Raw genomic sequence first — 22,801 nt, forward strand, 5'->3', positions numbered from 1 at the left:
GAATAGCGTACACAACAAGGCTATGCAAAACTCTTATAACGACCCCTTTCTATATTTGTCACGATTGTAATCTGTCAAAGCTCTACTCGTTTGGAAATGTTCTTTGGGGAGCAGCGATTTGTCTTCCTCCACATTTATTATTCACCCCCAGAGTTTACTACTCTCTGTCGCCCTGTGTCTGGTACCCTTTTAGAGCTTCTCTCAAACCTGAACCACGTCCTTCATCCATCTGCACTCAGATTCACTTAGCACCACAAATGTGAGAGCACAGTAATCAATGTTACCAAGCGAGGAAAAGGGTTGCAGTGCTTTTTTTTTTTTATGCATTAAGCTCAGAGTGCCTCCACAAGCTTATGAAGCTACAGAAAACTCACCGGTTTTTGAGTTGTTTTCTCTTTTTAACCCACAGCTGGTTGCTTTGATTGAATTTCAGAGTTCCAGAGGAACTTAATTAAAATTAGATGTAGCCCAACCCAAGAGACTCTTCAAGAAAACCCTCAGTCCAGGTTATATTTTTAATCATTATTTTAGACAAGTACTGCACTTTAACTTTTTTTACTAAAACATCATTCAGCTAGCCTTGTGGGTTTCTGCACTTAACCTTTACAACGATGTATGCGTCAATAGCAAGATAAAACAAATCCATGATATATATATATATATATATATACAACGATGTATGTGTCAATAGCAAGATAAAACAAATCCATGATATATATATATATATACAACGATGTATGCGTCAATAGCAAGATAAAACAAATCCATGATATATATATAGGCATTTTCCACAACATTTAATGGAAAATGTGGAAAAGTCGTTTCATTAAACACTGCTAATCGCTTGGTTTGACGTATCTTTGTTCTCTAGTCGACAGTCAGCTCCCTGATGGGTTTTTCCAGGAATCTACTCATTTTTCTCAACGAATTGTCCTCTAAAAGCGAATGACTGGATCCACAGGTGGGTTCGCTTGATAAAGGGAATGAATTATTGATGCCCGTAGCTACTGTTATTTCAGTACGATAACAAGTGAGAGACTGTATGTTGTCGACTCTTTTGCATTTCTGCTTATGGGGGATTTACTGTGATTAAAGTGTGACTCAGTCTTGATTAATTGAAACATTTCAACCTTTACTAAAAGTTTGATTGGACAAAGTAATCCTGCATTTACTGTAATTTGTGGTAAACAAACCATTTCTCTTTTTAGACACATAATGAAAGACTTGTGTGGATTGGTTTGAAAACCTCAGGAGAAGGATGGGGGTATCTTAACTATAACCATATGCTGGTTAAGCAAGAATAATACATTATCTTTATAAACAAAAAGTCTGTGTGTTATCACTATCACACTTGTGTAAAATATTCCTAGCGGTCCCTGATGGCAGAGGGATAAACTTGTTTGAAGTGTCATGATTTGCTATGAAAAGCCATTTTAAGGTTTAAGTCTCATATTTTTCATTTTGTTTTCAGTCTAAGGTTAAAAGCATTTTGCATAACTAAACAATAGAGCATCCCCTGGTCTTCACAAAAAGGATTTGCAAGTGACCAGGGAAAAATATGGTGCAGAAGTGAATGTCACGCTATATACACAATAAGCTTCTATGAATTTTATAAAAATGGAAATGTCTGATGTGTATTGGTATCTATTTTGCTTCATTCACAACAATCCAGACAAAACATTTTTGTCTTTTTACAAGTCTATACATAAATACATTTCCAAACAGGGCTGTAGATGAGTTAACATCAATATTACAAACAAAAGCTGTGAAATCACTTACATAAGAATGTGTTGATCTAAACTGTAAATGAAATCATTACTAATAAAATGAAAATTTAACTTTTTCACATATACTTCAAATAAACAGCACTACTTATGAGCATAAAAAAGGGAAAGTTGGATATGTACAGCAATGTAATATAGTAGAGGATCTGCTGACCCCTGCTGACAACCCAACACATTTTTTTTTCCAGAATACCTAGACAGCTGCATTCACAAGGGAATTCAAAGACAAAAATGTACATGTATATTAATAAGACCACAGTTTTGAAAAGCTTTTCATATAGCGTCATAAAATCAACTTTTACAGTTTTTTGTTCAAAGCTAACATTTTCTTGAAGCTATTTACACAAAAACAACTAGCTTTGCCACACAACTAGTATGACGTTTAGAAAAAAAAAAATAATATTTTTTTTTCTTTTAAAAAATATACAGATGAATATTTCAAAGAAACTGACAGAAGCCACAATGTCAATTAGCTTTATGTGTCGTTTGACTGTGTCCTGTGGTAAATCAGCACTGCAGGCTCCTGACAGAGGTTTTGAATGCTATACATTTGTCCTGTAATGGAAATTCAATCAAACAAAATGTGGGAAATCAAGAACACATAGGTGATTAGTATTTAGTAATAATTAAAACCAAATGTCATTAAATCTGACTATAAAAAAGCACTTCCACAATAAAAATCTTCTGATAATTTACTCACCCTCCTGTGAACCAAGATGGTCATGTCTTTCAGTCAAAAAGAAATCAAGGTTTTTGAGGAAAACATTGCAGGATTTTTCTCCATATAGTGGACTTCAATGTTGATCAACAGGATGAAGGTCCAAACTGCAGTTTCAAAGCAGCTTCAAAGAGATCTACATGATCTCAGCTGAGGAACAAGAGTCTTATCTATCGAAACATTGGGTAATTTTACTAAAACTATACAAAATTTATGTACTTTTTAACCACAAATGCTCATCTTGCACAGCTTCTTTAAAAAAAAGTCCCTTTACAAAAAAGGGAAAACAACAATGTTTGGAATATTTAGAAGTTGGAGGAGAAAATGAGATGGGCGTTTACTTACCCTACCTTTTTGAACCCAAGTACACAAAGAACTAACTACACATTATGTAACATGTGAAGTGATAGACAAGCGTCGCAAAGCTAGTGTCAGACGAGCATTTGTGGTTAAAAAGTAAAGGCTGCGGCTCTCTCGGTTGAGCATCATTTTCTTCCACACTTTTTCCTTTCACTCAACTTTCTGTTAACATGCTTGGATACAGCACTCTGTGAAAAGCCAGCTTCTTTGGCAATGAATGTCTGTGGCTTACCCTCATTGTGAAGGGTGTCAATGATTGTCTTCTGGACAACTGTCAGATCAGCGGTGTTCTCCAAGATTGTGTAGCCTAGTGAACCAAATTTTGAAGGTGTTTTGAGTTGATTAGCTGATTGACATGTCACCATATTCTAATTTGTTGAATTGGTGGGATTTGTTTAATGTGAGCCAAATCATTACAATTAAAAGAACCAAAGACTTAAACTACTTCAGTCTGTGTGCATTGAATTTATTTAATAAACAAGTTTCAATATTTGAGTTGAATTACTGAAATAAATGAACATTACCAAAACATTCTAATTTTTTTGAGATGGACCTGTACATTTAATTTCTTTTTAAGTAAATGACCAATCGTTTCGCTAGATAATACACTTATTCCTCAGCTAGGATCGTGTAGAGCCCTGAAGAGTCCAATATATGGAGAAAAATCGTGGAATGTTTTCCATAGAAACCTTAATTTGTTTGCAACTGAAGACAGAAAGAAATGAACATCAGAGGACACAGATGAAAAACCAATCGCGCATTACCTATCCAATGTGATTACGTAACACTTGAAGTCATAGACGTGCATCGAAAAGATAGAGCAAGATGGCATTTGTGGTTAAAATGTATATGAAGAGCCCTTTGAAGCTGCATTGAAACTGCAATTTTGACCTTTAACCTGTTGGCCACTGTAGTCCACTATATGGAGAAAAATCCTGTAATGTTTTCCTCAAAAACCTTAATTTCTTTGCGACTGAAGACAGAAAGACATGAACATCTTGACATGGGGGTGAGTAAAGTATCAGTGGATTTTAATTCTGGAAGTGACCTTCACCTTTAAGTTTTCACTTACCAGAGGGTATCATAAACACTTGTCCAGAATTGTAGACTGACTTCACACCATCAATATCAACACGCACACAACTTGAAATAATGCTGAATACCTTAAAAAATAAAAACACAGTGAAGTTGTTGATATTTAATCTAAACAAATGCATTACAGAGTGTAGAGTGTAGGTCCATTATTATTTATCAAACATGATGAAAATGTCAAAGGCAGAAAGGGATAATAAATAACTGTCATATAACCTTCTCTTGAACTAATTTTTACAATTTCACCTCAAAACGACTAGTGGTTATGCAATTGAAAGTGATAAAAAGACCCTTTCTACTCACAGAAACTGCATCAAGGTCCACTTGTGAAGGTTTCTTCATGAATGACCCCAGCAGAATCTTTCCGTGCGAGAAAGACTGACTCCGGAGGTCAACCATGTGGCCCATTGCTCTGCCTCCATGGGAGTGCCAGTGAAAGTCATCAGGACTAATAACTCTCCCGTCTAGAAAAGAGAACAAAAACACAGAACATGAGTAACACATGAAACAAGTCACAAGGCAGTAAAATACCATTTTTCCGGCACTGAAAATAAGCGAAAATTCTGGCTGCCAAAGCATATGTAATTATAGTTGATACAAACAACTAAGCCAATATGATTGTGTATCCATTTCACATCCTAGGCTTTTATATGATAGGTGTTAAATGCTTTGCAACCGAACCTCACAGCGAGAACCAATTATCTGTGTGACGCATTTATATCCTACTGAGAATTTTCGACTTTAAAGCACTGTTAAAGTCAAACATCTCAAATGGCTAGACAGCCACAGTATTACAAACAGCAATGAGGAAAAAAGAAATCTGCAAGAATCTTAAATATTTTCTGCAATAACATAAGAACCTATTCGGCTTTTGTCGAGGGAATCAGGGCAATGCTATCTTCCAGGTCTTATTAGGGGCTTTAAAGCCTGGAGTTCAATGAATTATGGAGCAAACTATCAGTTTTCCTAATCTGTTCTGTTTTAATGCCCCCTGTATGAGAAAACCCTATTGACCTTTAGACATTCCAAGAGATTATATAAATCATTAATAAGAATGATAAAAGGAGAACAATGTTAAGTGGTAGAAAACAAATATTTTCATTGGAAGCACATTCCTAACTCAGTGAAGTGATCCACTCATGGATAGAAGTCCTAAATAAACATGTTAAGCTAGTTCCCAGCAGTTTTGTGCTTCAGCACTTTAAATAAAAATCTGTATTGAATTCCAAAGGCTTCTGACGTTTTTATATTCAAAAATAACTTTTATGTAAATATAAAAGCAATTATGTTTGGTGTGTATTTGAGAAAACCACTCAGGCAAAACTACTAAATGAAAAACAACAGTACTAACACAAAGGTTAAGGCCATGACACGCCACACCAACGATTGGTTAACGTCGGGTCACTGTTCAAGAGGACTCACATGGAGGGCTCTTTTAATTTTACATTTTCATAACAACATGGCCATCCGGAATGATTTATTTATTTATTTACGACTTAACACCATGTCAGCACAAATAGCTATATCCATGGCAAAAACAATTCACCATCTGGAATGAAAAAAATGATCAACATGATTTATATTCAAAATAGTAAGCAATTTCTGCTTTGGTTATGGTTTACACTACCAGTCAAAAAGTTTTTAAACACTAAGGTTTTAATGTTTTTTTTTTTTAAGTTGTTTTTTCTGTTCTGCTCACCAAGCCTGCATTTATTTGATCTAAAGCAAGGTAAATTTTTTTTTAAATATTTTCACTATTTAAAATAACTGCTTTCTATTTGAATATATTTTAAAACAATTTATTCCTGTGATCAAAGCTAAATTTTCAGAATCATTACTCCAGTCTGCAGTGTGATATTAGAATCATGTCTGAAGGAAAATGTAACTGGAGTAATGATGCTAAAAAATTCAGCTTTGAAATCACTGGAAAAAAATACATTTTAAAATATATTCAAATAAAAAACAGTTATTTTAAATAGTAAAAATATTTAAAAATTGTACTGTTTTGTCTGTACTTTGAATCAAATAAATGCAGGCTTGGTGAGCAGAAGAGACTTCTTTTAAAAACATTACAAATCTTATTGTTCAAAAACTTTGACTGGTAGTGTACCTGTCTTTTTTTTGCGCACTAAAAGTATTCTCGTAGCTTCATAACATTATGGTTGAAGCACTGATGTCACATGGACTATTTTAACAATGTCCTTAATTACTTTTCTTGGCTGTCTATGCAGGGTCAGAAAGCTCTCGGATTTCAACAAAATTATCTTAATTTGTGTTCTGAAGATGAACAAAGGACTTACAGATTAAGAAAACGACATGAGGGTGAGTAATTAATGACATATTTTTCATTTTTGGGATACTATGTTGTGTTGAAGCTCAACTTTTTTTAGCCCATACACATGCAACGTGATTCAGATTCAGGCCTAAGTAGGGGGGAACTCCGTTCCTGTCACAATTATGGTTATGAATTAGTCATTCAGCAAAAAGTTGTTCATGTAAAGTGTCCTCGTAACATCGTTACACCTAATATGTAAATGGTTTAATGCATCTGTGATTGTATTGTGACTACCTTTAGAGGCTGGGGGCCACATGTGAGAGAACCACTCATGCAGGTTGCTCCAATCCTCTTCCTCCAGGACAATAGGCTGCAGTGGAGGCCCACAGAGATCACACTGCGCCAGCACCCGTGGAGCCTGTTGCACATGCGATGTCACTCCCGACGACAGTATCACTCTAGATGACGGCAAGTCTATAAATAAAGTAGTTACAGTTAAAAATACTGCATATTTGTATAGCAATTCCACTTGATGGCACAGAAATGACAGACTGCACGTTTAAAGTATTTTGCACATGAGTACTTACCAATATCATCATCCTCTTCATGTCGCTGAAGCTCAAGCATTGATGACGGCCCACTTCTAAAAGCAACGTCACTACACAAACAGAATTTTAAACAGAGTGAGTATTTGCACTGGCCACACAAGTTATTTTTATCCTGATGGTCTGGTGCAGGGGTTGAATACGGGTAATAATATAATACATACAGTTAAGGTCAAAAGTTTACACCTCCCTTTCAGAATCTGCAAAATGTCAATTATTTTACCAAAATAAGACAGATCATACAAAATGCATGTTTGTGTTTATTTAGTACTGAGCTGAATGAGATATTTCACATAAAAGATGTTTACATTTGAATTTTAAAAAATGACCCCGTTCAAAAGTTTATATCCCTTTAATTTTTAATACTGTGCTGTTTTTTTTTTGTTTTTTTTTAGTGATAGTTGTTCATGAGTCCCTTGTTTGTCCTGAAAAGTTAAACTGTCTGCTGTTCTTCAGAAAAATTCCTCAGGTTCCACAAATTCTTTGTTTTTCCAGCACTTTTGTGAATTTGAACACTTTCCAACAATGACTATGATTTTGAGATTCAATTGTAGGACTCATTTGCAACTATTACATAAAGTTCAAATGCTCACTGATGCTCCAGAAATAAACACGATGCATGAAAGCTGAGGGTTAAAACTTTTTAAATTTGAAGATCAGGGTACATTTTACTTATTTCGTCTTCTTGGAAACATGTAAGTATCTTCTGTAGCCTCTGAAGACCAGTACTAAATGAAATAATATGATATTTAGGCAAAATAAGAAAAATGTACACATCTTCATTCTGTTCAAAACTTTTAACCCCCCAGCTCTTAATGCATCGTGTTCTTTCTGGAGCATCTATAAGCATTTGAACCTTCTGTAATAGTTGCAAATGAGTCCCACAGTTGTCCTCAGTGTGAAAAGATGGATCTCAAAATCATACAGTTATTGTTGAAAAGGTTTCAAATACACAAAATGCTGGAAAACCAAAGAATTTGTGTGACCTAAAGAATTTTTCTGAAGAACAGGAGGTAGTTTAACTGTTCAGGACAAATAAGGGACTCATTAACAACTATCACTAAACAAAAAAAAAAACACATCTGTGGATCATTTAGGTAACCACACAGTAATAAGAATCAAGGGGATGTAAACTTTTGAATGAGTTCATTTTTATAAATTCAACAATTATTTTCTCTTGTGGAATATATGTAAATGTCTTTTATGTGAAATGTCTTATTCCAGTCTTCAATGTCACACAATTCTTCAGAAATCATTCTAATATGCTGATTTGGTGCTCAAGAAACATCTGTGGCCCCCAGCATCTCTCGTTAATAAATCAACTTACACATCAGATAATCTGTTGGGTCCACTGGATACTCGGACACTTGTTTTGCTTCTGGTCCCTGACGGCTCCACAGTAACACCACTGGTGAAGCCAAAGGAGGCACGTCCGTTTCCTTGCAGCTGATCATCACTTTGGGCCATATTCTCACTTGAGTGATCCGACTGGTCCTCAAGTGAGTTTAGGAGGTTCCTGCGTCCCTGTTTCCTGCACCTTACTCCACTTTTTAACACATTTTCAGGTTTCTCAGAAGCAAAAATGGCATTCATCGAGGCTAAAGACCGCTTGATTGATTTTGGTGTGTTGATAATGTTTCTTTTTAGGTTCTTGGCGTGATTCTTTGTTTTTTGCGATTTCATTGAATTTCTATCCTTATTAGACACACCACGAAGAGTATTTGTGAGTTTAGACTTTTGTGGAGGAGGACTGCGAGGTGTAGGAAGCCCATTGGCTGGTTCCTCAGACTGCGCCGCCTCCCACCAACTGGATGGAGCTTTTCTTTGTCTTTTCTGTGGAACGTTGTCTGTTTTTTTAAGAGAAGATGAAGTCTGTTTCTGTGCAGATCCAGATTCACGTGAGTAGACCAAGTCAAACACTCTCTTCTCACCTGTCATGTTTATAGCAAGAAACGTTAAGTACAAAAACTTAAATCAACAGAATTAAAAGAGTTTGGGTTTATGAGTTTACCTGGTAGGACACTGTGCTGTCTGTTAGGACTACACAATTCTGGACTAATCTCCACATTATTCTCATTCGGGCAATCTCCCGCTTCCTCTCCTGGTGATGCCATTTGAGCTTGAGTGTCTTCTGATTTTAGTTTCCTTCGACCACCTTTTTTCTTGGCAGTCTTCTGCTCAGCTCCAGCATTGTGTCCATCACCACCTGCTATTGTCTTTTTAGCACTGTCCAACACATTGTCAGCCTTTTTCTTTTTCTGATTCCCCTGGGCAGGCCTGATAGACAGCGTTTCCTCAGAATCACCAGCAGCTGCTTGCTTTGTTGATGTTTTAGTACTGGCTTTCAGCCTTTGTGCCGAACCCAGCACTTGATTTGGCAGAGGCTCTGTGGTACTTTCATTTGGGCTAGTGAGCCACCATTCTCCTGGAGGTTTTCTCTTTCTCCTGACACACATAGGACTGTCTGAAGAAATGTCGGACGCTATTGTTGATGGATCCTTTGGTTTTGGTTCTACACTTTTTCTCTCTTTTCTCTTCTGTTTTTTGCCTGGATCCACAGCATCATCCTTGTGTGAAGATTGTTTCTTCACAGCTACAGTGTGTAAATAAAACAGAAAGGATTGTAAGTTTTTATCAACTCTGCACTGATTGTTAAAGGAATGGTTCACTTCTAGAATAAAAATTTGCTGAGAATTTACTCATGCCTATTCATCCAATCATCAGACTAACCTGTCATTTGTTCCTCCTCTTTTTCTGGTGAAGGTTCGTGCTCTTGCTCCTCAGAGGAAGGATCTATCTGTTCCAACTCTATTTGTTGTTTAGAAGTTTCTTTCTTTGTCTTAGAGGCAGTTTCCTCCTTTTTGTTATTCTTTCTTTTTTTGTTGGATTTTGTGGCGTGATGATCTGCTGCAGCAGTGTCTTTATTAGACTCCTTCTTAGCTTTTGGCCCTGGTCTCTCCTGTTTAGATGACTTTGAGGATTTCTTTGTGGCTCTAGACTCAAGAACTGGGATTTCTTGGTTGCCACCTGTATTCGTTTCATCTTTTTTAGAAAGCTCAGCAGGCTCAGGTGCCTTGCTCTTTGCACGTTTCTTTCCTGTAACCATCACACAAAGAAATATTTCAAACATAATCACAAGTAGCCTTTATATATATATATATATATATATCCTATAATTTTTCATTTAATTTCAGGACTGACTTTATACATTCACTAAAAAAATTTTTGGGATTAAATGATCAAAAAAGGGTATGCATGATTCAGAAAAGTAAGGTAATAATACTGTTCAAAAAATGTGGGTTAAGACCTTTTTTGAAAGAAATTTTTCAGCAAGGATGCATTAACAGGGTTCTTACACCTTTTCCAAAGTAAAATTCAAGCACTTTTCAAGCACTTTCAAGGTGCATTTTCAAGATTTTCCAGCACTGTGGTAAATTACATATTCACATACATGAGTTCTTAATTTTAAATCAGATGTTATTGTGCTATTAAAAAACAACTGTCTAGATTGCATATAACATTGCCCCATATAAATAGTCAACATTCAGTATACAAATTATATAATTTAAAATATATAATTAATATTATCTGTAGTATTTTAAAAATAAAATTTAAAGGCTTTTTAAGACCTGCACAAATAAAAGTAATACTGTATGAGTGGAGTAGGGCAATGTCTATGGTAACACATTAATGACTGCTATAAAATGACTGTAAAAAAAAATATGATAAACTAAAATTCTAAAACTTGAAAACTTTCTAAAACTTGAAGGATTTTCACAAATACATTTCACATTCCAGCCTAAAAGTACTAAAAGGTTGTCAAAAAGACACTATAAAATTAATAATAAAATTTAACTGGCCCAAATGAAAAAAGACAATTTTTTAAACATTGAAAATATTTTTGATTGACATTTAGACTCCTATCTGATTTCCTATTAACAAATATCAAGGAATTTTTTTTCACTATTTACAGTGTATCTGCAGAATTTTTAAATATCAATTTAAGGCAATTTATGACCCTTTTTAAGAGCTGCACAAGTAAAATGAACACCGTAGTGGGGTTGAACAATGTACAGTAACATTAAGCCATAAAATGACATGATTTATAATTCAGATTTTCACAAAAACAAAACATCTTATACAATGGCATTTCAGCCTTTATACCTTTAAAATGGATATATCAAGTATAATTTATTTAAAACATAAATATTACTGTCTTAATTGTTTAGATTTTTAGAAAGAACATAACTTTTACATTTACCACTTTTATGTGTTTGCTGCATAAAAACATGGGCCAAAATTGGTAATAATCTTGCTAAACAGCTGAATATTCGCAAATTCATTCCCTGTCACGAGGGGGCGCTTTAGGAGTGCTGAAATTCTACGGTTTCCTAGTAATGGCTGTACACAAATCAGCATTAACGCAGTTTTATCAGGCATGACATGAAAATGCCAACGACACGTTTCTGAGGACAGTCGGTTCCCTTCAGATACATTCATATAAAGACATCCGTGCCGCGTTTTGACTTTGAAACCTGCCGTGTGTATGTTTATTCAATATGATATCATTGCCTTTTGAAGTTTTATCCAGCCTTATCGCGATTTTCGTATATCCGTCCCTAGCTCTTAAACTTATAATTAAGCCTTTTCTTATACTATTTAATACCATAAAACTTTGTATGGCCTTAACTTTGATAAGGCTAAACTGATGAGTTTGTAATGACCCGCACAAGACATCTACTTTAAGATAGTCCGGTGAAACATTTTAGTAGCCCGACTGGAAAACACAATAGCCCCGAGACATCGGGCTGGCAATTTTGCGATCCTCAAATTCTCGTTTTAAACATAATTCTTATTTGTCGTTTTCAAGCCATCGAGGACTGATGCAACAACATCCTGATAACTGGCATGTTTTATCTACCGCTCTGTTCCATCAGAGGGCGCGCAGCAAGAAAGACCGGCAGATCACACTACAGCCTCATTTGCACAATCGAGCGGACCTGTTTTTTCTTTTCTTTCTTTTACATATTATAAGCATAACAAAAAATAACTATTTAGTATGAAAGCGAATTAATATTAAACCGATGCAACTGCATATTCAAGCACTTTCAAGCACTTCATCCAAAATCCAAGCATTTTTCAAACCTTGAAAACACTACATTAAAATTCAAGCATTTTCAAGGAATTCAAGCACCCGTACGAACCCTGTCATTAAATTCAAGCTGTCCTTTCAAACTTTCTATTTATCTATTTACCCTGGTTTTAACAAAAATATTTAGCAGCACAATTGTTTTTAACATTGCTAATAATAAGAAATGTTTTTTGAGCTTGAATTAACTAAAGGCAGGAGTAAATTTTCACACAACAAGTCTAAGATTCAGCAAAACTGATTTACCTGTTTGATTAGAGTTGTGTCCCTGTACAGTTTGAGAAGGGCTCTGATCCGAAACTCTGTCCTCCAGCGTTTCAGTTACAAGGTCTGCTCCATCCTCAACACTATCAAGAGTCACAGAGTCTTTGCCACTCTTTTTTGAGGCTCTTCCACGTTTTCCTTTCGGTTTTTGTTTACCAGACTCTATATGCGCTTTGTTTCTATTAGCGTCCTTCCCATGCTGAGTAGCTGTATCCGTTTCACTCTGTGAGAGCTGATCTACAGAGTTCGGCTCTGTTAGAACATTCTCCTTTGCGGTTTCTGCAGGGACAGGTCTTTTGTTTCTGCTGACCTCTCCCTTGCGAGGAATGACAAAAAGAACAGGAGCCTCATCATCTAGGATCATGAAATCCTCCTCTAAATCTGCAGGTGAAGGAGCTGGAACTGGTGCTTGTTTCCTGGAACTTATCAATGAAAATGTGTTATGAAAAGTAACAACGACAGATGGTTTAAAGGGATAGTTCACCCAAAAATGAAAAATGTCATTAATTACTCATTCTGATGTCGTTCCAAACCTGTAAGACCTTCATTCACCTTCGGAACACAAATGAAGATATTTTTAATAAATCAGAGAACTTTATGTCTCTGTATAGACAGCAACGTAACTGACACGTTCAAAGCCCAGAAAGGTAGTAAGAACACTGTTAAAACAGTCCAAGTGACATCAGTGGTTCAACCTTAATTATGAAGCTACGAGAATACTTTTTGTGCACAAAGAAAAATATATGACTTTATTCAACGATTTTACATTTTTTTAACTACTATTTTAATGTCATCTATGCTATGTTTCTGTGCCTTGACCATGGTAGGACCTGCTGTCTATGTAGGGTCAGAAAGCTCTCGGATTTCATCAAAAAAATATTTTAATTTGTGTTCCAAAATTAACAAAGTAATTAATTTTTATTTCTGGGTAAACTATCCCTTTAAGATCAGAATGTCACATTTAGACTCACCATGGAGATTTGAGCATCAATGTCTTTTTAAGCTTGTGCTGGAAAGACAATCCTTTGCCAGAATCCTCCATCACCTGATTCTTGCATTGCTCCGCCTCCTGAAGTTTTGGTTCACTTTTAGGAGAAAGTTGGCTTGGATCTTTATCCCTTAATAATTAAAATGAGAATTCTTAATAAGAAATCTGCAGCTCTAAACAGAAAGAACAATTCTCTTGTAACACTACAAATGATAGTTTGCTTACATTGTAAAATCTTCCTTAGTTTCTGGAGGTAAAGACTGCGTGGCTTGCTCTGACATTTTAGTGGTTTTTGCAGGCTTCTTACTAAAAATTAAACATGTTATGTTATATTTGTTTTTATTATAATAAAAATATATTGATAAGTTGATGTTCAACACTTGTAATAAATAAATAACTGACCTTGATAGGGAACCAACATTTGATTTAGTCGTTTTTCTAAACTCAAGCCTTTCCGGTGGTGATGCCAGAGACCCGCTATCCCTTCAGATCAGAGAAAATAAGTAAACAGTTAGGCAATGAAACAAAAACAACAACAGTTATCAGACTCCTTTTATTCTTACCCATTGAGGGATTCCTTGACTGGTTCTGACTGCTGAGTGCAAGACGCCTTGCTTAAGTCTCCACCAATGGGTTCCTCATCCTCAACAAAGAGAAGAGGATCAGCCACAGGTCTGACTCCATCCACTGTTTCATCCCTCTCTGTTTCCAAAGCAATAGGGCTGGAGGTCTTTATGGGAGCAATTTCTTTAAATGGACTCTCTATGTTACGATTGAAAGAAATATGACAGTTATTACTGATGCCAAGGAGGTGATAAAACATGATTAATAATTAACTCTACTACAGGGCTTGAAGGAGAAGTTCCAGAATAAAAAAATTCCTGATAATTTACTCACCTCATACTCAAACTTTAACCTCCCCCCCATGTCATACAATATGCACATGTGTTTCTTTCTTCAGCTGCAAAGAAATTAAGTTTTAGAGAAAACCATTTCAGGAATTTTCTCCATAGTGGACTTCAATGGTGGCCAATGGGTTGAAGGTCCAAACTGCAGTTTCAGTGCAGCTTCTAAGGGCTCTACACGATCCCAGTTAAGGAATAAGGGTCTTATCTAGCAAAACGATCAGTCATTTTCTTTCAAAAATAAAAATGTAAATACTTTTTACCACAAATAAGTGTCTTCATGCATTGCGTAATCACGCTGAAAACGTCATGCCCGCTTAGTTCTTCATCTGTGTACTTCGGTCGATCTCATTTTCTCCTCCAACATCATTGTTTTATCTTTTTATGTAAAGGGCGTTTAACTTTCTTTGCACGTTCACTTTGTAAACACTGGGTCGATACTTCCGTCTATGCAACGCGTGCGTAATTACGTAATGCATTAGGTCAAACTAGTGCAAGACTAGTGCATTTGTGGTTATAAAAGTATATCGTTAGTATTTTTCTTAGAAAATGACAATTGTTTCGCTAGATAAGACCCTTACTCCTCATCTAGGTTTGTGTATATTCCTTTGAAGCTGCTCTGAAACTCCAGTTTGGATCTTCAACCCATTGGACACCATTGGAGTCCACTATATGGAGAAAAATCCTGGAATGTTTTCCTCGAAAACCTTAATTTCTTTTCAAGTAAAGAAAGGAACATATGAACATCTTGGATCACATGGAGGTGAATAAATTATCAGGAAATTTTTACAATTTTAAAAACAAAATGTGCAATAATATCTGGTACAAAATATTGTACAGAACATCTGATTTTGAATTTGTGTAGGATGTGTTACCTTTATCAATCGTTTCATCCACTTGAATGCCATTTTCTTGGATCAAAGGATCCTTGGGCACCTGACAATCAAAGTCATCAACATCACATTGTGGCACTGAGAAAAATCAAACTGATTTCTGATCATTTACTCCATGTGTACCTGTTTAGATGATGCCTTCATCTTTTCTGGATCAGAAGAACTTTCACTTTTCTTCTCGCTATTTACACCAGTGCTTTTGGGCAAAGGAGAAAGCAGAGGCAAACCCAGTTCAGAGTCAGCTTCTACCAATAACAACAATGGGAAATGGTTTCACACAACGAATGGCACGAAAATATGACAATGAAAGGGATGTTTTAGGCAATGAGATGAATGCAAGAATATAATTACCAATGTCATCGAAGAGATTGTCGATCTCACGCAGGCTGAAGATTCTATCGATCTTGAATTCAGAACTGACTCTGAAAATCAGCAGCAACATATGATTAAATTACTCTTACCTGAGCTAGTTAAGATATTAAAGGATTACTCCGCTTCCAGAATGAAAATTTCCTTATAATTTACTCACCCACATCATTCAAGATATTCATGTCTTTCTTTCTTCAGTCCTAAAGAAGTTAAGTTTTGTAAGGAAAACATTCCAGGATTTTTCTCCATATAGTGGACTTCAATGGTGCTCAACGAATTGAAGATAAAAAAAAAACGCAGTTTCAATGCAGCTTCAAAGGGCTGGATCTGTAATTTTGCAGTGATGTAGGATGATTTTTTTTAGATAATAACTGATCGTTTCGGAAGATAAGACCTGAGATAAGACCAGGTGTAGAGACCTGAAGCTGCACTGAAACTGCATTTTTATCCTTGAATCCATTGAGCACCATTGAAGTCAACTATATGGACAAAAATCGTGGAATGTTTTCCATAGAAATCTTAATTTGTTTGCAACTGAAGACAGAAAAACGTGAACATCAGAGGACACAGATAAAGAACCAACTACGCATGGCCTATCCAATGTGATCAAGTCAGGCATGAAGCCATAGACGTGCATCACAAAGCTAGAGCAAGACAAGTATTTGTGGTTAAAATGTGTATAAAGAGCCCTTTAAAGATGCATTGAAACTGCAATTTGGACCTTTAACCCGTTGGCCACTGTTCACTATATGGAGAGAAATCCTGGAATGTTTTCCTCAAAATATTTTTTTTTTTCAACTGAAGAAAGAAAGACATTAACATCTTGGATGACACAGGGGTGAGTAAATTACCAGCAACTTATTTTGGAAGTAGAGTAATCCTTTAACAAATACAATAAGTTGTTTTGAAAGTGGAACAATACTTACATTTCATGTCCTTGATAATAATGAAGTTTCTTTTTGGCTTTCACCTGGAATATTTGATTCACAAAGTTAATTAAAAGAAAAAAAATATATATATATAAATAATACACTCATATACATTTATCATATTTGACCCTGGACCACAAAACCAGTCTTCAGTAGCTTGGGTATAGTTGTAGCAATAGCCAAAAAAACATTGTACGGGTCAAAATTATTGATTTTTCTTTTATGGCAATGCAGAAAAAAAAAATACATTAATGGAAAGCTTATTTAGTTAATGTATAAATCTTAATAAAAAAAAAATGGACCTTTTTGACTAGTTGTGTGGACCAGGGTCACATACAGTGCCTTGCAAAAGTATTCATACCCCTTCATTTTTTTTTTCACATTTTGTTTTGTTGCAGCATTCTGTTAAACTGCTTTAAATTACTTTTTTCCACATCAATCTACACCTCATACACCATAATGACAAAGCACAAAACAGGTTTGTAACAACTTTGCAAATTTATTAGAAATAAAAAACTGAAAAGATCCCGTTGCATAAGTATTCATACCCTTTTCTGGGACACTCGAAATTTAGCTCAGGAGCATTCATTTTGCTTCTAGATGTTACTACACTTCGAGTGGAGTTAAACTGTGGCAAATTCATTTGAATGAGTATGATTTGGAAAGGCACACACCTCTAAGAAAAGGTATAACAGCTGAAAATGCATATCAGAGTAAAAACCAAGTCCTGAGGTCAAGATAACTGCCTGTAGAGCTCAGTGACAGACTTGCATTAAGGCAATGATCTAGGGAAGAGTTCAGTAAAACATCTGCTGCATTGAAGGTTCACAGACGCATGTAGCCTCCATTATCCATAATGGAAGATGATTGGAACAACTAGGACTCTAGAAAATGTCTGCCAGCCCCCATCCAAGCTGACAGAGCTTGAGAGGTGAAAAGGTGAGGCAAAGAATAAATGCCAAATGCAGATGTGCAAAGTTTGTCACATCATACCCAAAAAGACTTGAGGCTGTAAAGGTACTTATGCAATGTACTTATTTCAGTGTTTTATTTTTAATAAATGTGTGAAATTTGCAAATCTGGTTTTTGCTTTGTCATTATTATGGTGTATGGAGTTTAAATTGATGTGGGGAAAAAAAACAATTTAAAGCAGTTTAACATAATGTTGTAACAAAACGTTAATAAAGTGAAGGGGTATGAATACTTTTGCAAGTCACTGTATAATACACACAAAATCATATCCATCTACTACATGTTAAGCATTTTGTTTCTGAAAATCTCTTATGTTCACACTGCATTTGTTTGATCAAAAATGCAGTGAAACTGTAATATTGTGAAATATTATTACAACTCAAAATAACTGTTTTCTATTCGAATATATTGTAAAATGTAATTTATTCCTGTGATGACTTATTCCTGAATCTTCAGCATAATTAGTCCAGTCCTCAGTGTCACATGCCTATTCATAAATCATTTTAATAATCGGAATTGATGCTCAAGAAACATTTCATATTGTTTTTTGTGGAAACCGTGACATATTTTGTCAGGACTCCTTGCTGAATACTAAGTCCATAAGAAAAGCATCTATATAGAAATCACAAACAACACGTTTATGTTAATGTAATAAACAATGAGATGCTCTGTGTTGCTTTCGAATGAACGGTGTCACTGATTTGTCACTTGTACTTTCGGTTCGTAGACACTGTCTTTGTCTCAAAACACAGTGAGCTGACTACTCAGAGAAAACGTTGAGCGCCTTTAATGTCTTAAAATCCTGTCTAGGTAGGGAGCTCATTGTGTTTTGGGCGCAGCCAATGTCTGACTCCCAACTAACGTTACACCACAAACAGTGGCTACATGCAACGGTGATTTTGTTCGTCACATAAACCCATAACTACTGACCTGGGACATCGTGTCCACCCCTGGTTAAAGAAAATGTGTGTCCGCCAGTGATAGTCCAGTTCTCCGTTTCCAATCCAACATGCCCGACTTCTAGCTGACCGCCATTCGCCGCTTACATTACACTCTTCTTTGTTTAGGCAGTTCGGCAAGACTTGGTGATAATTTTTACATTTGCGAGAGTTTTACTTTATAAACAATAGCGAAATTAAGTATTAAAATGTTAATATCTCACAGAAAATATTAATATATTTCATAGAGACGATCACTGTATTTGGCTCACAACAACAACACAAATTCTCCCGCTCATTTTTGTTCCTGTGCGGGAGAAAGACGCACAATGAAATGCTGCCACCTAGTGCTGCGGAGTGTTAGTGCTACAGCAAGAACGTCAACTAGGATAAAGGCCACTAGGGGGAATCAAACTTTAAAAAACAAAAAAGTTTATTTAAAATAAATTAACAAATAAATCTCAACCAGGGTTAACTTAAACTGAAACAAAAATTACATTACTTAAAATAAAATAGACTTGAATTGAAAAAAATCTCTCATTTTAATTTAGATTAACTTTTTTAAAAAATTAAAATGAAACAACTAAATTACTACAACTTAAAATTAAAATGAATATATAAAAATAAAAACAGATTCAAAATATTAACAAAAATTATAGTATCTCAATAATACTAAAATAACACTTGAATAAAATATAGCATATTTCTCAGACTACATCTGAAGTAAAAAAAAGATCATTTTAAATAAATTAACAATTCAATTCCAAACAGGGTTAACTTAAACTAAAACCAAAAATATGTTACTTAAATCAAAAAAATCTAATTTTAATTTAGTTTAACTTGATGATTAACATATAAAATGACAAAAACAACAAAATTACTACAATTTAAAATTAAAATGAATATATAAGAATAAAAACTGATTGAAAATATTAACAAAAAAATATAATAGTATCTCAATTATACTCAAGTAACACTGATACTTGGCTAAAATATATTATATTACATTTTAAGTAAATCAAGATTATTTTAAATAAATTAACAATTAAATTCCAAGCAGGGTTAAATGAAACTAAAACCAAATTTATGTGTTAAACAAAACTAAAATAAACAAAAATTGAAAAAAGTATAAACTTACAAAAACAACAAAATTACTACAACTTAAAATTAAAAAGAATATATAAGAATAAAACCTGATTGAAAATATTAACAAAAAAATATATAATAGTATCTCAATTTTACCAAAATAACACTGATACTAAAACCACAATTACATTATTTAAAATAAAATAGACTTTAATTGAAAAAAATCTAATTTTAATTTAGTTTAAAATGATGTACTAAAATAAAAATAAAAATAACAAAAACAACAAAATAACTACAATTTAAAATGAATGTTTAAAAATAAAAATTGATTCAAAATATCAAGAAACCTATAGTATCTCAATAATACTGAAATAACACTGATACTTGACAAAAATATATCATATTTCTCAGATTTTAAGTAAATCATTATTATTATTTTTTAAATAAATTAACACTTAAGGGTTTCAGGGTTAACTGAAACTAAAGCCAAAATGATGTTACTTAAAATGAAATAAGCTTTAATTAATAAAAAAAAATCTTTAATTTTAATGGTTTAACTTGCTGTACTAAAATAAACTAAAATTGAAATTAAAATATAAATGAAGAAAAAAACTAAATTACTGCAACTTAAAATTAAAATGAACATATTAAACTAATTCAAAATATTAAAAAATACAGTATCCATAACTAAAAATAAAAATAATACTAAAATAATACTAAAAATAATTTCTTAGACTACAGTAAGTAAATAAATCAAAAATTAACAATACTTAAAACAAAATAGACTTTAATTAAAAAAACATCTTTCATTTTACTTTAACATGATGTACTAAAATAAACTAAAATATAAATGACATAAACAACTAAATTACAACTTAAAATTAAAGTAAATATATAATATATAAGAACTGATTCAAAATTTTAACAAAAATTATAATAGTATCTCAATGATACTAAAATAACAGATAGTAACCTGACTAAAATATATCATAATTCTCAGACTACATTTTAAATAAATGTTTACATTTCTTGCAATTCAATTTAATAAAAAATGATAACTTTAAAAAAATGAAGACTTTCACATTTTTTTAAATAGAAGTTGTACATTTTTTATTCATCATCATCATCTTAATTTTAACCACAATATACTGCAAATAGTTAATATACAAATCAATACACAGTTATCATTGTGATCATAATTCTACGTTCAGTCACCCCTAGTTGGAATTGAGCCAAAAGCCACTTGACTTCCAGCTCTAAAACTTTACTAAAACCTAAACCCTAGTAAGTTTTATGGTTTTATTGCTGCAGAAAAACGGTACATAACAGTGCATAGATCATGGTCATGGACACCCCCTGCCCTGATAAGAGCAATTCAATTTGTGTAACTCAGTTACACAAGCTTTGTATTTTAGTTTTTCCTTCATCTTTTATCAAAAGTACATATAAACAATTTACACATTTGAATGATTACAAAAATAGCATTTAAAAAGGATGGGACAACAAATATAAAATGAAATGATACATAATTCAGTTTAACTGAAGATCTTCTTCTGCTTTTCAGCAATTTCCATTGGCGACACAGCCTCATCTGCATCCATCCCTCTGTATAAAGGACGCTTAATATGCCTCCAAATAACCAGCAACACTTTGATCACGAATAGCGTACAAGCCAATCCAAGTAAAACAGCTGTGGAATACAACAAAATATTGTCATCATGAAATCCTGGCACTGCAGATGAAGAACACAACAGCAAAGGCATTATCAGGCAAAATCAGGCTCACCTATGTAAATGCCGTTTCGGCTTGGAGCTGCAGAGTTATAGTTCTTTGTCATGTTTCCACTCAAGGCCACAATGACAACTGGGTAGACTGTCAGAATGTATCGCAGGTGCTTTTCAAACACAAAGTTCTCAACAATGAACCTGTAAAATAATAACGCATTAATCTCAAGATTAATAGAAAGTATTCATTTGTCTGAGGCCAGATGATCTTACCAAGAAATAGCTTCAATCAAAAGAATAGAGAGAGAGACTGTTGCTGCATCTGACTGGCTCATTCCAGCATCATATCTCAGCACAACTGTGAAGTTTATCAGGGTGGCAATAGTCGTCCATGTTGTGTATGTTGCAATGCCATTCTGAACCTGCAAGATTGAAGATGTGAAATTAAAACTGCATAATGTTTTTAAAATTGGTTGAGATGCTATTAAGTAATATTTTATGGTCTCTCACCAATATCCGAATGCACCAGAGGTCTACTTTGTGATATTTGTTTAACCAGGCTCCATATTGTTTGAGTCCATGACAGGAGAAGAATATCAGCAGATAGTTTGTGAAGGCAATCAAGGCAAGGAAAATGAATGCAGCAATCATCACCCTATAAAGACATGCAAATAAGTTTATAAGGGTTTTGAAAACAGTCAATAAAAATACATAATGTACTAATACCGGAGGAAAATGTAAAGCTATGATTTTCTAGGCCGATAAGATTAGGAACTACACTCCCATTCCGGCGTAATAGTCAAGGAAGTTTGCTGATGTAACATGGCCGAAGCAGGCGCAGTAATATCACGCAGCACATGTGCAAAACTGGGATATTACTCCGCCTGCTGCGTCCATATTAAGGCAGCAAACTTCCTTGACTATTACGCCGGTATGGGAGTGTAGTTCCTAATATTATCAGCCTAGAAAATCGCAGCTTTACATTTTTTCCGCCAGTATTAGTACACGATATAACTACAGAAGAGTCAAGTTTTAAATAGGACAAATAGGCCTATCTCATTGGTCATTTTTGAACGCGATGCTATTAGTCTAATAGGATTCAATGATCTATGCTAAGCTATGCTAAAAGTGATATCGCCAGAACAGGAGAACGGCTGAATGGATTTCAAAACGGTAAAACTCAACTTATTAACCCGGGGGGAGTTGGAGAATGAGCCTATTTCCAAAAAAAAAAGTGGAGTGTTCCTTTAAAGATCATGTGACACTTAAGAGTGAAGTAATGTGCTGAAAATTCAGCTTTGCCATCACAGAAATAACATTTTAAAATTGAAAAAAAAAGTTTAAAATATTTCTGTATTTTTCATCAAATAACTGCAGCCATTAAAGATCAATTATATTTAAAAATCTAAGTTTTTACTGTCTTAACATACTTCAAAAATTAAACTTTTTACTTTTCTTTAAAATTATATAGACTTACTCTCTATCCCACAGAAGAAGCCAGCCTATATTCAGCAGCATGTTTATAATCCAGGTTATGAAGAATGCATACGGCAACACAGGGGGACTGCAGTACATTGGACCATAAACAGTCCTGTGATAACAATACATAGAAACCTCTCATTAACAGAATGCAGCATGTTATTATTACAAAATCACACTTCATATCACTTTCATTTTTGATTCCCATTTGATCCTAGCTTACTGAGTTCATACCTCCTGCAGGTAGTGGAGAGGATGTAAATTAGCATGA

The 22,801-nt window shown here is 34.3% G+C and overlaps 2 protein-coding genes across 3 annotated transcripts; both read right to left on the reverse strand.

Moving 5' to 3' along the window:
• Positions 1-1,596: 1,596 nt before the first annotated feature.
• Positions 1,597-18,531, reverse strand: LOC141300576 (uncharacterized). Of its 2 annotated transcripts, none has more exons than XM_073830864.1 (18): positions 18,234-18,531; positions 16,329-16,372; positions 15,385-15,455; positions 15,157-15,229; positions 15,016-15,076; positions 13,799-13,997; positions 13,638-13,718; positions 13,461-13,541; positions 13,219-13,365; positions 12,230-12,669; positions 9,565-9,930; positions 8,846-9,427; positions 8,162-8,765; positions 6,817-6,887; positions 6,524-6,703; positions 4,258-4,418; positions 3,935-4,025; positions 1,597-2,339 (listed from the first exon to the last, which is right to left on the reverse strand). In XM_073830864.1, exons 4-18 carry the CDS (start codon positions 15,175-15,177, stop codon positions 2,260-2,262), a joined length of 3,165 nt encoding a protein of 1,054 aa, XP_073686965.1. In that variant the 5' UTR covers positions 15,178-15,229; positions 15,385-15,455; positions 16,329-16,372; positions 18,234-18,531; the 3' UTR covers positions 1,597-2,259. The 2 variants fall into 2 exon arrangements, with proteins under 2 accessions (XP_073686965.1, XP_073686964.1); XM_073830863.1 differs by having other exon boundaries at positions 15,157-15,278.
• Positions 18,532-20,612: 2,081 nt separating this feature from the next.
• LOC141300238 (uncharacterized) lies at positions 20,613-22,799 on the reverse strand. The gene is made up of 6 exons (XM_073830564.1): positions 22,765-22,799; positions 22,529-22,642; positions 21,562-21,706; positions 21,325-21,473; positions 21,113-21,252; positions 20,613-21,017 (listed from the first exon to the last, which is right to left on the reverse strand). The coding sequence occupies exons 1-6, from the start codon at positions 22,797-22,799 to the stop codon at positions 20,863-20,865; spliced, it is 738 nt and encodes a 245-aa protein (XP_073686665.1). The 3' UTR covers positions 20,613-20,862.
• Between the last annotated feature and the right edge of the window lie 2 nt (positions 22,800-22,801).

This window comes from Garra rufa, chromosome 24 (genome assembly GCF_049309525.1).
Source record: "Garra rufa chromosome 24, GarRuf1.0, whole genome shotgun sequence".
NCBI lineage: Eukaryota > Metazoa > Chordata > Actinopteri > Cypriniformes > Cyprinidae > Garra > Garra rufa.

Excerpts from the sequence above, each read along its gene's own strand:
- LOC141300238 (XM_073830564.1), bottom strand. The coding sequence starts at position 22,799 with ATGCTAATTTACATCCTCTCCACTACCTGCAGGAG. Across the intron at positions 22,643-22,764 it reads CTCTCCACTACCTGCAGGAG|GACTGTTTATGGTCCAATGT; the intron begins GTATGAACTCAG and ends TTGTTATCACAG. Across the intron at positions 21,474-21,561 it reads TCTGGTGCATTCGGATATTG|GTTCAGAATGGCATTGCAAC; the intron begins GTGAGAGACCAT and ends TCAATCTTGCAG.
- LOC141300576 (XM_073830863.1), bottom strand. Across the intron at positions 4,419-6,523 it reads GTGGCCCCCAGCCTCTAAAG|ACGGGAGAGTTATTAGTCCT; the intron begins GTAGTCACAATA and ends TCTCTTTTCTAG. Across the intron at positions 4,026-4,257 it reads TGGACCTTGATGCAGTTTCT|GTATTCAGCATTATTTCAAG; the intron begins GTGAGTAGAAAG and ends TTATTTTTTAAG.